This window comes from Falco naumanni, chromosome 5, assembly GCF_017639655.2.
Source record: "Falco naumanni isolate bFalNau1 chromosome 5, bFalNau1.pat, whole genome shotgun sequence".
Taxonomy (NCBI): domain Eukaryota; kingdom Metazoa; phylum Chordata; class Aves; order Falconiformes; family Falconidae; genus Falco; species Falco naumanni.
Genome location: NC_054058.1, coordinates 55,805,316 through 55,822,488, shown reverse-complemented (window position 1 = coordinate 55,822,488; position 17,173 = coordinate 55,805,316). Strand labels below are relative to the sequence as shown.

The 17,173-nt window shown below is 42.9% G+C and overlaps 1 protein-coding gene across 3 annotated transcripts in view; it reads right to left on the bottom strand.

Moving 5' to 3' along the window:
* Positions 1 to 948: 948 nt before the first annotated feature.
* HMGA2 (high mobility group AT-hook 2) overlaps positions 949 to 17,173 on the bottom strand; it is a 122,331-nt gene continuing 106,106 nt past the window's right edge. For 2 of the 3 annotated variants that reach the window (XM_040595498.1, XM_040595496.1), the window contains exon 5: positions 949 to 4,170. In XM_040595498.1, coding sequence (XP_040451432.1) covers positions 4,123 to 4,170 — 48 coding nt within the window. In that variant the 3' untranslated portion in view covers positions 949 to 4,122. Of the gene's footprint in view, positions 4,171 to 6,993; positions 8,620 to 17,173 lie in introns of all 3 variants that reach the window. The other variant, XM_040595497.1, reaches the window with a different exon arrangement.

The window sequence follows — 17,173 nt, the reverse complement described above, 5'->3', positions numbered from 1 at the left end:
CCACCAGGGAGACTGAAAAGTGGAATGATCCTTTAATAACACCAAGCAGGATAAGAAAGAAAGAGGATACATAATGTGATGAATGCAATTACTCACATTTCTGACTCAGGACTGAATGGGTGTTACTACTTAGGGGTTTTTTTGTGATTGTATTTTGGCTATTTTACAAGTAATCAAGTCCAAAAGGAACATGCCATGAAGTCCTTGGGAAAGCAGAGGTTACTAGGCCAAAAGAGATTAGGTGGAGAGTTTGCAAATGAGCGAAGAACGTGTAAACCTGAAGATCAGAGGAACTAATATCTGAACAACCACCTTGGGTAAGACAGGCATGGTTGCAAATATGAATCAATGGACAGACACCACAGTCTTTAAATCTCACTGTAACAGGCCAGGGGATCATGTAAAAGCAAATGAAGAGGAGAAGCCAGAAGAATCCTGCCTGACTCACTTGTGACAATCTTGGGGGTGTCTTAAGTTTTAATGCAGAGTTTCCTGAGATCTTCAGTTTGTGTCCCAGACCGTCTGTACTTAGCCACATCCCTGCCTCTACTGCTCTGAGTACCTGCACTTTTTAACCTAATGTCCATGTAATGGGAATTCCATAAACTTGGATGCAAACTGTGATTTTGCCTAGAAAGTGGAGAAGGCTCACCATCTTGGTGGACCCTCAAGAGGCAGGTCTGAGGCCAGGAAACAAAATCCATTTCAGCCTGGCCTGTGCTATGGTGTTTCCCATCTGGTGATTAGGATCACCAGTCCCCAGGTGCACAGCTTAGCACTTACCTCAGCACAGTGAGTCCCAGGCTGGGAATGGGTGCCTCACCTTCCAGGGAGCCTCATAAGACGTGTCTCTCTGCCAAGCACCCACCCCTGGAGCCCTCAACAGCAAATGCACTTCTTCTCAGGCACATGCCTACAGTCCTGGGACAAAAAAAGACTACTTGCATGTGAAGTTTTACAAATTTGGTCACTGTGACCAAACTTTATTACCCATTTTATAGAACTGTGACAAAAGTCTAGGAATCAAACAACATGGGGATCACAGAGGCTATTATGTTTATTGTGCTGAACAGACTGTGATAATCCATTAAAGGAACATTTTCAACAAGCAAGCGATTTGAAGTACAATCATAGACAGAAACTCTACACAAAGAACAAAGCAAAAAGTTAGAAGACACTCAAAAGAAAAAGTAAACTGTAGTTAAACAACTTGAAGCATTTGTTTTTATTTTTCCTGCAAACACACCTCTCTTGCAGAAATGGTAGAAGAGTTAAATGTCCAGTCTTAGTTAGCAGTGACCAATGACAGCAAAGAACAGTCGTATAAAATTTATCTCCCACAAAAATAAACTATATATATAAAAAATTTTATGATGTTCTCACTGATTCAATGGCCACATGCAATTTTTCAGTCTGAAAAAAATGAGGTATAGTAGGCCCTAAGAGGTAGTAATGTGTTTTGATTGTACTACAATATATAGAAAATATAAGATGCAGTTCATCAGAGTGGTAAGTCTCTCGGAGGTTGAAGTGTGACACACACCCAGCAATTATTTCTGTGTCATCCACTGAATACTGTGGTTTTAAAAAATGCAAAAAACCCCTCAGACCCCAAAAGGGACTTGCTAAGGCTTGATTTGATGCCCTTTGAAGTCAGCAGAACTCCTTCTACTGCCTTCAAGTGACACTGGATTTGGCCTGTTAGAGCTACTGTATAGCTAGGATTATTTCTCTTCCACTTAATATTAACATGTCAAGTTGTAATACTCCAATCAGCTGTTTCTCAGTGATTTCAGTTACTGAACCCTCTGTGGGCTTTTGAGGAGGTCCACATTTCTTGACACTGCCTTTTGGAAGAAGCCAGTAAGTAGTTATCTTAAACTGCATTTGGCTGGGTACTCAAGCCATACCAACAGACGCCTTCCTGAGAAACTACCCCTGGCCCATTTATTAATACAATGGTACAAAGTACTGACTAGAAAGAGAGGAAGAAGGGAAATAAAACAGGAATAGAGAAAATGAAATAGGACGAGGGAGAGAGACAAAGAACAGCAAAAGTGAGAGAGGAGAATAAAAAACCTCTACATAAGAAGCATTTAAAATAAATCTGGCTGAAACATATTACAAAATCACATTTGTGTAAAATACACGAAAATACTTGTCAAGTATTTTCTTACAATCTACTAATTATTTTTTTAAACACATATTTGTGATTGCATTATGCAAAAGCTGAGCTTGTTGCTTCCCACCTACAAAGCTTCAAGTTTCTTTGAAGGGTATTTTTTGTTAATTTTTTTTTTTTTAATATGAAAGTAATTTAAACTGTGTTTATTTTCCACAAGTTATTTTACAAAAATAGTTTTGAATTAGGGATTAGTTGCAGTCCTAACTGTTTCAAACGTTTGAAAACTAATGCTGAAAGTAACAAGTTCATTCCATTTCAAGTCTGGAGGTAGGTCTTTGTCAATCAATTAGTCCATTTCTTTAAACAATTCATTTGAGGTACAAACTTTGACAGTAATATTTAAACATTACAGCTAAATTTTTTTCTATGTCATGTAGTGTCATTGAAGAAAATTATCCTCACAAACCTATCAGCAATTCAGTACAAAAATATATTCAAGTTAACAGTACATTACACAGAAGTCTAGCAGAGAATGGGGTAAGTACATTTAAAAAAAAAACCCAACAACAAACAAAAAACAAACCAAGAGAAAGAAAAATACATAGCCATGCTGAAACACAATAAAGGTATTGCTTCCTTAACTGCAATTAGATGTTGAAGTAGAAAAAAAAGGAAAATGCAGATACTCATGATTATCTACCCAGTAAAAATTTCCTGCATTAAATGTGTATAGCAGCATGTATTTATCAGTCTGTTGAGTTATTTGTAAAAATCAGAGGTAGTATTGAATAGTGGGGTAATATTGCATCTGGTGCTAAAAGTGCTGCTTTGAATGAAAAGATGGAGAAATGCCACTGGCACAGAGGTGCTCAGTGAACCATCCTATGTCAAAATACATTGCTTAAAGTAATGCACAAGCTTAGCTGAGGTACGTGGTGTTGGTTCTTACATCATGACTGATGAGTAATGAGGAGAGATTCAATTCTTTTGAAATACTGGTATGGGGTGAGTGGAGTTAGTCGAAACTAAACTAAACAACTGAATTATTTTTGTTCAGATAAATTCACAATTAGTTTTGAGGTACCCTTCTGTACTTTTAAAAACACTTTCCTCAATAAAGACTTAATCATTAATGGCATAAGAGTGTTTGGTGTCAACCATTTTTGTTTCCACAGAAAACGTCTGGCTCTACAGAAAGCCAACTGTCTGGCTTCCTATGGTCCAGAAGGTAAGGGCTGTTCATTTTGTTTACTACTTCTGCTGATATGTTTGTATCAATAACTATACAATGTATCTTTGTCTTTCTTCCCTTTTGCCAAGTGAAAGTACCTTTTTCAAGTTGAATTCTTTCTTCTGATTACCAGCTGAATGAAGTGAAAGATCAGCTTTTAGTTTTTTTCCTGAAATAACAGTAAGTATTAAAATAAAAATAATAAATCAAGTACAAGTCTACAAGAAGGTTACAAAGAAAAAAAAGAGTAGTATCTATCCCTTATCTTTGGTGTTCTAAAACAGGGAGTTTACTAAGTAGGGAGTGGGTTGCTGGAAGTGTTGTAAGGCTTTATTTAGTGTTACACACCCAGCCTTTTCTATTTCAATGCCCATTATAATGACTATGTTACAAGTTTCTTGTTTATATGTAGTGCAGTGAGTGACATAAACCTGATTCGGAGCTCTTCTTGACCCATTCACCCTTACTTAGCAGCTCAAACAAACTATTAGTAGGTTAAGAAAAAAGAAAACAGTAATTAAAAGTTGCATCATTAATCTGTGCCCCCATTGTGTTACAGCAGTTTTTCACTAAACCTGGGACTGTGAAGGGATTACAAAGATGATTATTAGACAAATCCTTTTTAAGGTTATGCAATTTTTTTTTTTTTTTCACCCCAGGCAAAAGTGGAAAGACCATGGCAATAGAAAATAAGTGGTCAAGGCAGTGTCTTCTCCCTTCAAAAGACCCAACTGCTGATGAGGTAGAAATTGCATGGTGCGGTCTCCTAGTCTTCCTCTGCAGACTCTTGTGAGGACGTTTCTTCAGTCTCCTCCTGGAATACACAAACAGAAAAAATAAATACTGTGGCAACCGTGCATCTCAGGCTGCTACCTCATACTTCTCTCACAGCTGACAATTACCTCCTGAGCTAACAAAGTGCCCTTTACAGCTGCTTTGACATCTCAAGAAGCCACTTTGGGGAGGACAGGAAGGTCCCTTGCTTTCTGATCCCTGCACTTTGCCTTGCCAGGCTTTCCTCCTACCCCAAGGGGTGCCAAGAAAAAGTAGTCTGTGCTGTGCTCTGTTACGGGCCTCTTACAGCCAGACGACATGGCAGCTAGAAAATGGAAAGCATTTTGAGCAGATATCCAGTGTTAAGTGGGTGCTCTGGCAAGCCTCCTCCTCCTCATCGGCTGTCCTCCTCCTCCCTAGTATTGCCTTCATGTTTGTCTTCAGCAAGCCTGATCAAATGCGATGCTCTTACACTGCTTATTTAACAAATGTGCAGTACCTTTCGGGACACGGGCAGTAAACTGGGGGCAATAAACATTTCTAATAAAAGGGGCTGTCAGTGAAAAGCTGTTTTTTATCAAACGCTGCACATCATCGCCTAAGACAGCACGTGAAAAAGATCTAGGAAGAAGAGGAATTTATGCCCTCAGCCAACTGAGACCTTTTAAGAATGACCAGCTTAAAACAGCTTATAACAGTCTTCATACTTTAATAGATTTGATTTTCCACATGGCTTCATTTTGTCTGGGTGGCTAACTGACACAATTTATAACTCTCTTCCTTTCCCAGGCCACTACAGTACACCATTCAGCAAAGCATGCCTTAAAGATTGCCTGCGTTATATGACCAAACTTCCATTCATTAGTGTTTGAAACACCTCAGCTGTGAAGGGCTCCTAAATGCTACCATGTGTGACACTGCTGCGGAGGAGCGGCATCAAGGAAAAACACTGGGCTTTAATCACAGGCCACTGCTTGCTGCAATCCCCTTTCAAAAGGTTTCAACCCACCCACCCCCCTCCCCGCAAGAAAGGGCTCAAAAAAGCTGTAAATCCAGGGAATAAACATAAGTATAAATGAATGGATGACAGCTTAAAAAATATAACCATAGCAGCATCAAGCCATGAGATTTCACACTGGTTTTGTTTAGTCTGCTTTGGGTTATGTGGGAAATGTGAAAAGCATGAAGCAAATGCTCCCCCCTCTCCTTTCATACCCCCACCCCCTGCTAAATCTTGGGCCTCAGATATTTAAGCCAGTAGGTTTATACCTCTTGACTAGGAAACAGGCCACGACACTGGGGTGCTCTCTCGAGCACCAGGCACAAAGAAAGATGTAGCATGATCAAAACCGTGGACGGAGGACAGAGAGCAAAGTCAAGTGTCAGCTGCCCTCTGACCTTGAATTTTCAATTAATATTTAAATTCCAGAACACACTGATCTATCATGCAGATGAACAATTACTTCCTCAGAACAACTTGTGTCCATTTGTAGCAGGGTTACACTCACAGTGCTGCTACGAAAACGATCCCCAACTCATGAAACAAAGTAAGCGAGTTTTACTCTGCCTTTCATGGCACTGGGGACCTGAGCTCACACTCCATCAAGTCCCATTAACGCATAATGCATTTTCCCTGCTTATCTTCCCCACAGAATGGGACTGTGACTGTTACAACATTTTAGTCAAGAAGAAAAATGGTATCTACAGGCACCTAACGAAGGGCTAATTTGGGCTGCATGTGGAGCAACAGTGCAAAACACGTTGGTTTGAGCTTTGGTAATTCAGAACTCAGGATGATCATGGCAAACACCAGCTTTGCCCCCAAGCCAAGTAATTCAGTTAAAAATTACAACTGTGGGTTTTGTGCTCTTAAGATAATACAGGTAGACAAGTTTTGGTATTTGATGATGATCATGTGCTTAATTCCTTACAGCACCATGCTTAGCCCCTCGCCTCTCATCATCATTTCCCAGAAGACAGCAGCGCACACGTGGGTGCAGAGCAGCAGCTCTCTTTGTTTTATGCTTGGTTTGTCAGGAAACTACTGAAACCTGATGGACTCATTTTGCACAAAGGTAGACTTCCAGTCACAGCATAAGGATGGAGAAGAGGCAAAGTATGTGGAAGGACACACTTCAGAGCCCAGCCAGGGTGGCCACAAAGAGCTATTTTTAGTTAAGGAGTTGCCCACTCTAGTAATTTTTACTATGACTCTCACAGTATTATTTTTTTTCCTTGTAGCCCGTGCTGCAGTGACCAAGAATATTAATGAGAAGCTCTTCCTTCAAGTATATATATATATGCGTTCATGTAATGAAGGATGAGTTTCTCTCATCTGTGTATGTACATGCAAATGTGTGTAACTGTAGTACCTGGAAGGATGAGAAACCGAAAATCAAGCTAAACCCTATAAAATATTTAAATAATAAAGTAATTAATAAAAAAATATTTGAGCCTGGCAGACTTCAAATTCACATCAGTCTTAGGAAAGACTTTTCATGAAGAAAAGCTGGCAAAGGGATCATATTGTTGTGCAGCAAAAAGAAACCTTCCCTTCATTAAGTTCATTCCTTGCAAAAGCCTAAGATAGCTCAGATGGGTGGTTTTAAGCCAACCTGTCATGCAAGTCCCTTGTCAAGACACAGATGGAGACATGATTGCTGCTCTGAAGTGCTTACAATTCAAACAAAGGGATAATACAAATCAGACATATATGCATGGAGAGACCCAAAGGAAGAAGTGAGTACAGGTTCTGAAAGAGAAAATGCAGATGTGTAAGACAGGAACAGAGAGGGAATTTTTGCACTTGTGAAAACCTGGTTGCAAATCTTAGAAGGTTGTGCAGCTGTGATCTGCAACCCACCCTTTGCCTCTACGGCACTCACACGCACACACACTTCTCCCCAAAAGGTGGAGGGGGGGACAGGCATTTCGGAAGCCGCAAACCTTAGAAGTTGCAAACGGGCTCTGCATGGAGTCATTTCAGCCACAGATTCACTGAAGTGCATTGCTTGGCATGTCAGGGCACTGGGCACCTGAGGGGAAGGATGCTTTACCACCAGTTAGCACCCTCCCTCCAGGCACTTACAAGTCCCCACAGACCCGCCACAGCCACGTATAGTAGGATCAATCCCTGAGTCAAAAGTCGAAGGAGGAACTGGGGCTGGAGTTAAATACTTTGTAAGTCCAGATGTGCTTCTGATCAAGCTGAAGAGAAGGGCAAAAATCAAGAAGGAAAGCACGGTCATTAGAGCAGGCATTAGAAATCCAAGTCAGTCAGTCACAGCATGATTGCCATGCAGACCATAAATTCAGCAGCACCGGCACAGGAAGCACTCAGCCGAGAAGCCGAGGTTCGGGTTACATGGCAGCCTTAATTCAGGTTGTTCTCACTTTTTAGGTGCATTTACTGTACTTGTGGAGACAGAATGGTGACGTGTGTTAATTGAGCGTAAATGTTCATCGACCCAGTTTTGCTTTGACCAGCTACTCCCCTGGTTATTTGTTTTCTGCTGCAGCAAGCTAGCGAGAGGCAGGGCCAGCAAGAGAAACCTGAGAAAGCTTCAAACCAGGTCGGATCTGGCTAACAGGGAAGCCGGAGCCACTCAGAGCTCAGGGTGAGTAGGACAAACACCTGAAGGGCTGGATAAATACTCACATGCACAGCTCAGGCTTTCCTCCCTGCTGCTAATACCCCAGGTGGCTCCCCGTGCAGCCATGTGCCCCCCATACATGTATCCTCAGGGGCTGACTGACAAGGGGACATGCTGCAGGAGCAGTTTTACTTGGCATGTCCTGTCATTGGTTGTCCTATGCACGGGGTACTTTTATCCTGAGTTGCTACAGGTCATAGAGTGACATTGTGAGACAAACTGCAAGCCAGCACCCTGAGCTGTTTCCACCCTTAATTGCTCTAACTGCCCTGCCAAGCAGGGAGCAACGGGGAGCTGCTGTGTCTCCCAAAAAAGACCATCAAGAAGGCTTTTTCCAAAGCTCTTTTGTGCACAAATATGTAACAGGTCTTTTCTTGAGGGGTATCACTGGCCAACGGCTGGCAAATGTGGACACCGGACTGGGATCTTCATCTCTCACTGATGTTGGGCCCCAGCAGGAGAGAAAGGACAAATGCTTTGCAGTGGCTCACAGCAGTTATCTGCCCTCAAGAGGGCTACTTTGCAGAGGGCTGGTACCACTGTTGTTGGCCCTGATTTAACAGTGGTGATGGTAACGAAAAAGACCAGGAGGCAGGACAGGAGGCTTCAGTCAGAAGTGCTATCTGCAGCCAGTAATGCCTATTTGGGCTTGCCCAAGACACAGTTTCAAAATATGACATCCTTGGTGGGATCTGGTTGCCTGAAGATAGGAGCCTGGGGCTGTTTTAGATGCCCTGGGTATCTCATCTGGTATCCAGCACCTAGCCCAGAATGGTGCTGGTCTCCTCTGTCATGCCCACGTGCTCTGTGTGGATGTCTGTGATCCCCTGGGACACCTAAAAGAGCACAGAACAGCAGTGTCAAGATGTGTGGACCCACTAACCCTCTCCAGAACTATGATTGCTGTATCTCTGCTTTTGAAGGTTGTTCACTGTGGAGAAACAAACTGGTGTATACTGCAGGAATATGTGAAGTGATAACCACTAGCATGTGCATCTCATTTCTAAAGCTCAAAGGTGGCATCATCCAGAATGGAGCTGTGCAGTAAATGACCATATTTAAACTACAGCGTCTTCTCAGGTCAGAGTCACCCAATGTTCCCATGACCTCGTGTGGGTGAAATATAGCTCTGCCTGCTGCCCAGGACCTCCATTTGGTGATACACAATTGGTTGGTGGAGGCTATTTTTCTGGCAGCACAAGCAGTCAGCAGTGGCATTCTGGTGGCCATAAGAACAGACAGGCTTAGGTCAGTCTGTGTTGTATCTCTGCATTCCCTCTTTTGGTGGACTCCCACAAAGCGGTCACAACAAGACCTGATGATGAGACAGTTGTTGGCGTTTCAGGGGAGCATTGCCCCACCTGCAGAAAGGCAACTGTTTGACATTTTTGTAAAAACATTTATTCTGTTTTAATATCCTGGGAAAAAGCTCCTTTATGGCTACCTCAAGGTTAATTATCTTTGCCTCAAGAAACTCACTGGCAATTCAACTGGCAATTCAGTTTTTTCACCTTCTGCTCATGAATTTCTGAACAGCGGATTAAAGAAACTAGAACCAATTCTGTGAGATGAACTGCAGGATCACAGTAATGCTACATATGGAGCCTCTGAATTTGTCAGAGCTTTTATTTTATAACAAAGTATTAGCTGTTGGCACAGATTTTGCTGGCTGCTTTCTAAGCCCGAGAGGGTATGCTTGAATAGATATGTCAAAAAGAACTGCTGACAAGAGCAATTTGCAAACTGTGGACCATTGTCTGCTGTTAACTTGTCTGAAATCCCCTGGCATGCAAACTAATATTTTCAGAGGAGTCCCTGAAGCCTGTGGCTCCTATTGCAGATGCAGGGGCCCGCATGGTGCCCAGCTGAGACACTGTGCCATCCTGACTGCTCCACAGCCAACACACCAAACTACTTTAGAAATTCTTACAGCACTAACAGACACTCAGAGTAGGTTTGCTCTGCATGAAGCTTAGGGTGGGATCTGCTGCTTCTATACTGTCTGCAAAGTGCACTGGTGAGCTCAGTGACAGCTGTCATTCAGCAGTAAGGCAAAGTTTAATTCCAGAAGCTGGATTCAGAGCTCAAATTGTTGCAGGTATTTACTTCACACGTCACAATAAAAGGATTTATTATGGCAGAGGAGATCACCATGACCCTATACAGAAAGGCCACACAACTCTTCTTACTGCTGGACTAAAGCATGTTTTTAAGGGCGTCTAAGGAAATTATTTCAATACAGAGGCTCCGTATACCAACACATGTAAGTCAACCAGCCCACAAGCAAGCAATTTCTGTGCATGTCACTGCTTGCATGCAAGAAGAAGCCCAACTTCTCTAGCCTGGTGGCTATAAGCAGAGTTAAAAATTCTGCCTACGGATCAGTTCTGAGACCCCCTGCCCCCTCCTAGCACTGTTTCTGCAGACACTGGCTAGGGCATGGGACAGCCCTGGGGGTACTGAGCAGGCAGGTCCCCCTAAGGAAGCAAAACTCTTGGTACTTAAATGATGTTAGAGGTAAATAGAGAAAAATACAGAGATGGCAGCTGATAGGGCAGTTTTGGGTTGAGGACAGGAAACCAGCACTTCTGCTTTAAATGTCTACGTTCCTATGGACGTAGCCTTTAACAGACCGCCTTGTCGCATAAGGATGTTGGCCTTCAAATGACTACAGGCTTGACCACAGTGTGAGTCCAATATTTGGATACCAGTGAGCAGCCTTGCTGAGCTGCCACTTAACTTTCCCAATGCCCAATTGCATGCTGGTGGGCATGTGCAGAGCTGCCTAATGCTCTTGGGAGCTGCGTAAGGGCTGGCAAGTGTCTTAAAAATCATTGTGACTGGGACATGTCTTCAATGTTTCCACACTCAGGAAGGCAATGCACAACAGACATCAAGAATAAGACCTATATTTGAGTGCACATGTATGCAAGAGCACTGGTTTGGAAATTCACATGCAGACTTGTTTTGAAATCCCCATGCTCTCTGATTTGAAGCAGATACTTCAAACTGGATTTTCTACCTTCTAGGAAGAAGCCTACCCACCAAGCTGTTGCGTATGGAGGATAGAAGGGGAGAAGAGAGAATAAAGCAAAACGCTGATGCTGTCCCACCAGGTGACCAGCCTATGGCTTTTGAGCTGCATAGTTGGTAAGCAAATTAAGGGTGTCCTCTCACTGCTATAACACCACTGTTTGACTAGCAAAAAGGCTGCTCATGGGGATTAGTGGATAACCCACATCCCCTGCTGTTAGAGGAAGTGAACTAGCTGGGACAGCCAGAGTGAAATTGCTAGGTCTGCACTGGGACTCAGCTGCTGGTAAGCAAGGCCCAGGCCAACAACAGGGGTAGACATCAGAGACATCTACCATCCTTGCATACCCAGGAATCACTCCTACAAATTCCCTTCCTCTGCTGGAAGAAGCGTCTTGCAAGGCTTGGCCAAGATTTGGTCCTTGAGTGACAAGGTTGGGTAACTGGAGGGGACCAGGACAGTGCTCAGGAGGATCCCCTCAGGACAGGACAGAACAGGATAGGATATTTCTCTTTAAGTTAAATAGCCTTCTTTAAACATAGATTCAAGTCTCTTCTTCCTCTTAGATTAAGGGGGATTAAAAAACATTTCTCTATCTCCTAGTTTATCTCCCACTAGGAGAACTGTTTGATATAATGGAGTGATAATGAGTCTCTCTGGCTACTTTGAAAGGGCTTATCTGACACAGGATTTTTAAATCCAGGAGGGCTCACACTGAGAACTTCCAGAAACATGAAATACACTGGCAGATGTTTAGATACCCTAAAAAGTACCTGCCTTAGGCTCTGCCTCTTAATGTCTCCTACAGATGGGCTTGAAGGAACCTCAGCTCCAGATGCCAAACTTTGCCACTGGATTTTAGAGCAGCCCTGAAGTTAACTTAGCAATGAGGTTTCTGCAAGGCATCAGGCCATCCAGTGCTGAAGCCTGCACTGCCGAAGCCTTTTGAAATCGAGACTCAGCTGTCTGTCTAAATTACATTAGGACAGATTTCTTAAATGCGTTTTGGCATCTCAGTGTAGCAAGTGCCTTTCTGACCTAAGCAGGTCAAAACACTTTGAAAAAACCTGCTCCCCATGTGATTAAAAGGAGACTGAAAATCTCCAGCAAAATCTCAGTACTGGTCAGAATAATTTTGCAGGAAGCACCATTTAAAGTCTGCAAAGCACAGACCTAAAGTGAAAATGGTGCTTGAAGCAATCACAGGTGTTGTACTAACACTGACAGACCTATTTTGTCTGGGAGAGCTTCAACCCTACAAGATGTAAACAGTTCTGGTGGGAAGGAAATAAAATATTAAGGAAAAGAAGGCAGAAGTGCTGTGAGAAACATAAACAACCAAGCTGAACTAACCCCAAGTTTGAGAAGCTGCTCTTACAAACCTCTTGTGGAGGCTGTAAACTAGAGGAGTGGTAAACTGCTCTGCATTCACACAGCATGCCATCTCCAGAGCCGAAGTCCAGACTGGAGTGTAAGGCAAGCAGAGGCTAATAATAGTCTCTAATTATGAGTACCTATGTCCTTAATTAGATGAAAGAGCAAAAAAAGGTGGATGCCAATTTTTAAAAATCCTTAGGCTTGTACACTTCACTGAAACTCTGTGGGTTACTGCCTCAGCTCTGCTTTCTTGTGGCAATTGAGATGGCAAAGCCCAAAAGGACACTGGAGCCCACATAGGTAAACCTGAGGTAGCCTGCCTTCCTCCTGAGCCCCTGTGGTACATGAAACAGTGCCAATTTCTGTGCATATTTTATGTTAAGCGACAGAGGAAGGACTATGGTGAAGGCCTCCCAGAATGGAGTAAGGAAAGGAACACTAGAACAGGCTTTGAAATGGAGGTCAAACCCATATAATTTACCTTTTCCCCGCCCCCACCATTTTAGAACATGAAAAGAATAATAAAGGAAGGCCTGTTAGAGTTCTATTACACACACACACACACTCCAGCCTAAAAATGACTGCTTGTTACAAACAGGAAGCAACTGCCAGAAGTTATTCACCTTCAATCCTTTATCACTTAAAAAAGCATTACGGCTTTTGTCCACGGAGCCACTGGCAACTGTGGTTTGGGAACAGCTATCTATCTGTAATGGTAAATAATAAAATAAAGCATCTTCCCTTTTGAATCCCAGCTGAGAGATTCTGCCAAGTGATCAAACTTGTCTGAACCTCGGAGCAGCAGCTTTGAAGTAATAAGAAAAAGATTGAAAACCTGCAGCCAAGAGCCGCACACACCTCATTAGGGCCCAGCCATGCGGGAAGGCCGAACGGCAGTCACCGGCCCTGGCCCCGCATACCCACTGGAAAGGGGCTGCGGGAAGGGGAGATAAAAGAGCCTTTTATAGTGGAAGTGCACTGGTGACATTTTTACGAGCGGCAGCCCCAAGGCCGAGCGGGCCGCAGCCCGCGCCATGCTGCCGCCTGCCAGCGCAGGCCTCAGGGCGGGCAGGGGCACAGGGGGCTCTGGCTCTGCCACTGCCATGGCTCTTCCTCAGTCTCCCCCAGCTTTTCCTTTCTGGTTTTGTTTCTGAAAGGGAAACTTTAACACACAGGGCTCTACCTTCCCCAGGTTGTGCTCAGAAAAGTGTGCCCGTCACCACCTCCCCCGCACCCCCCACCCCCCCCCCCCCAAATTAGAAACATATTTCTCAATGAGAGTGAGGTGGGTTCTCCGATCTGGTTCAGCAGAGTTCATGTGAGATTGTGGTGTAATTCAGCTAAATTATTTTTTTCTTACCCCTCCCCCGCAAAAAAAAACCCCAAAACCAAAACAAAAACACTAAAGCTTAACAGACTTGTAAAGCGCTTTTTAAAACGTCTGAAGGGTTTAATCATAGATCTTACCACACAGACACCGGTGAGGCTGTGTGATGGCAGTACAGCAGAGTATTTAACTTTGAGAGCTGAAGTTCTGGGTTTAATTTTCAGTTTCAGACTAAACAGCAGGTCTGCAGCGAAAGGCAGGGCGACGACTCCTGAGCAGAACAGGGTAATGGAAATGCTTTTCTTGCAAACTTTACTGATTGTGTAACCATGGAGCACCTCTTTATGCAGGCAAAAGCGCAAAATCAGAGAAGTTTGTGTTGGTTTTAATAAACTCCCTCCCCTGCCCCCCCATCCCCTCCCTTTTTTTTTCTGCAAAGAATTCTGCTGCTGTTTTATTATGTAATGCTGCAGGCTAAAAATATATCCCTAATTTAAGCCATCTTGCCAATAAATCTACAAATACCAGGTAATCCAGAAAGGGTAGTTATGGTTTAATGACATACTCTTCTTGTCATCTTAATATGTTCAACTCCTAAAGGATTTAGAGTGATGCATTTAAAGATTTTTTTCAACCTCTTGAGCATCTCCACACAATCTGGTGGAAAGGGAGATAAAGCATGGTCCTTTCCAGCACAGAGCAACAACCCAGCTTTGCAAGCCTCATCTGCACTGTGATCCATGCTACCACAGAGCAAACCTTTTTCTTTCTCTAAGCAAGATAGTCTGATTCAAAGTGAGTGGGGCTGTCCAACTAAATAGTGATTATTCCCTTTTGATTATAGAACCTTTTATGGGAGTTTCTTTTCCAATTGAACACATCTATATTCTATAATCAAATTGAAAAGGTATCCTGGTGGGAACGTGTGTTCAAAACATGTTTTCTTTCAGGACCGAGACAGATTTACTGCAATTTATACCTCAATGGGAACCTATTCTCCTCTTCCTAAACATAAAAAAAATACTAATATAAATTACAGTTAATGCCTTACTATATAACAGAGTTCTCAGGAGACTATTAAAGTGATGGGCAAGCCGCCTAACATACTGTAACTGTCTCTTTGCTGTTCTGATTTCAGTTTCCAGGTTTTGCCTCAAAATGAGCACAAGAATCAGGGAAGGGGGTGGAAGCCGTTCACTGCACTGAATCTGATATCTCCTGGGTCCTAGAGCTCACACGTCCCTTCTTTCCAGACTCAAGTCTGGTTTCAATGGAGCTCTCATTTTTCTTCCCACTAATCCTGCCGTGAGATCAACCATTGGTAACTCTGTGAGAAATTAAATACCAGGATGTGGGAAATCTGAGATCTGAATTCAGGCAGAATGTGGATGATTCATTTTTTTTATTTCTCTCCTTCTCTTTTCCCATGGTGGTTGTGTGGCAAATAACTCTCCAAACCTGAGATCAGAGATCAGCCCTGAAAGTAGTGACTGCATTGACAGAGCAGAGGCAAAGCAAGAAGTGCATTGGTGATATTATATCCTTTTTAAATATAAGCAACAGCCATTTTTTTCTAAAGAGAGGTTTCAGCCAACATTTTCTGAAAACATTCTGCCAACATTTCCAGAAATGCCTTACAATGGGATCAGCACCAGAACTTCATCGCGGTGATGCTCACTGTCTGCTGGAGCAGACTTCATTAACAATTTAACATTTGTGGCATTGGGATCCCAGTGAAACAGGATCCATTAGATAGTTTGCTATGGTGATGTGAGTGCTACAATGTCCAACAATCAGGCAGTTGTTCTGAATTATTTTTTTCCTTCCTCGATGTTAGCAAAGCACATTTATTTATTTAGGTTCTATAAGGATGAACTCAAGAGGCTTACAAACACTGGACTACCCAAAGGTTTAGGTCCTTAGTGCACTGCTTGGCAATGTGTTGATACCTGAAAACCACCTATGTACTCCTGTAGTCTTTAACATGAATTACCTGGGAACATACACTGTGTAGTCTACTAAGACTTAGGTTGTGATGCTCTCAAACTTCTTACTCTATAAATACAGCAGCAATTGATGACCACGAGCTCCGAACAGCCCCACAAACAGCAGCCTGTGCTTGCCATCTGGGTTGCTTCACACCATCGCAGCACTAAGGGACAGCAATGTGAGAGCACCAATGGAAGTGATACAGGATGGAAGCTCCACTGGGAAAATAATTTTAGCGTGTCTACCACGATGTTATTTCACACTGACTTTTATGAATCCTTTGCCTAGTTGTCCTCCTTGAGCTGCAAGAGAGAAGGCAAGCTCATAGGTTCAGTGTATCTATCCCAGCCTTAATGTTTGGCACAGGTGTCACAAGCTGACGGGCTGCCCAGGGAGGCCAGATGTCATCCCAGGGTAGCATGGCAGCACTGATTTCAAGGAACTAAATTCATCGAATTCCACAAATGCCCCACAGTGACTGACAGAGTAGCTGTGAAATGCTTCTTATTTTTCTCCTAGTCCAAGACCGTTATTTTGGGCAACAAGGGGACTTTATAAAATTCCCCAGATGTCATGAAAACTTCAGAATAACGTATAACATTGGGTTCTTATTGCTTCCTTCCAGAACATGTTTAAAGATGTGTATCAGTTAATAAGAGCTGAGCTGTTCTTTTCCCTACACAAATCTTTTTTAATAGTGCTGGTACCATCCTAGCAAATATTTTAACAGATAAAAAATGTAATTTCATTGATCTAAACTTTGATTTTCATTGTGTTTACCTTATTCCACATCCATTGCAGCATACCTCATTTTTAACATACAATTTGCAACAGAATTTATATGGTCCCGAACTGGCATGGCAAAGATGTAACAGTTCCTAAAGCAGTGGTTACACAGAAAGTTCACGTCCCATGTTTTGAAGTGCAGCAGATGAGCTGAGTTACAGCCCTGGAGTATCTGTTAATAATATTTATCTCAGGAAACAGAGTATCTTTCATTGACTTCAGCTGGTGTGGAGGAGCAACAATGATGCTGACTGAAAGATGCAGAGCCTTTATAAGAAGCTCAGGAACTAAGTTCTCAGTGAAGAGTGCTTTCCTTCCTGCACAGCCTTCCGACACACCTCATCTTTGTAATAAGCATTTTGATTATTTTTGTTGCTTTGAGTCCAAAGGTTGATTGTTCTGGTAGTTTCAACTTTCTGGATATCATTTTGGAAACATCTTAAATCAATTCAGATTTTCAGGGGGTAGCCAAGTACTGCCTAGAATCCTGTATGTGTGTGAAGTAAGATATCCAAATTAGCAGCACAGACTCTTGTTACTCTTGGAAATCTTGGCCAAAATATGTAGCATGTGTATGCAAAAGTAGCACTGTTTAATTTACTCTTGACTGACATTTTTTTAAACACTGTTTCCTGCCCAGCCATCTTCCTCAATGGTGTTTCCTCAGCACACGTCACAGCCCCTTCTCTTCTGGCTATCATTAGTGAGATTGCAGTTTGCATGAAATCAGCCAAGTTCTGAACTGGATGGAGCACCTCCCTGAACAGCTTCTGTGGCCACAGCCATGGGGTCAAACACAAAGCCACTTGGGCCACTGCCATTGCCTGCCTGTCTTGGGCTTTCTGCCCAAGCGGGGAGGGGAGAGGGAAGAGGTACG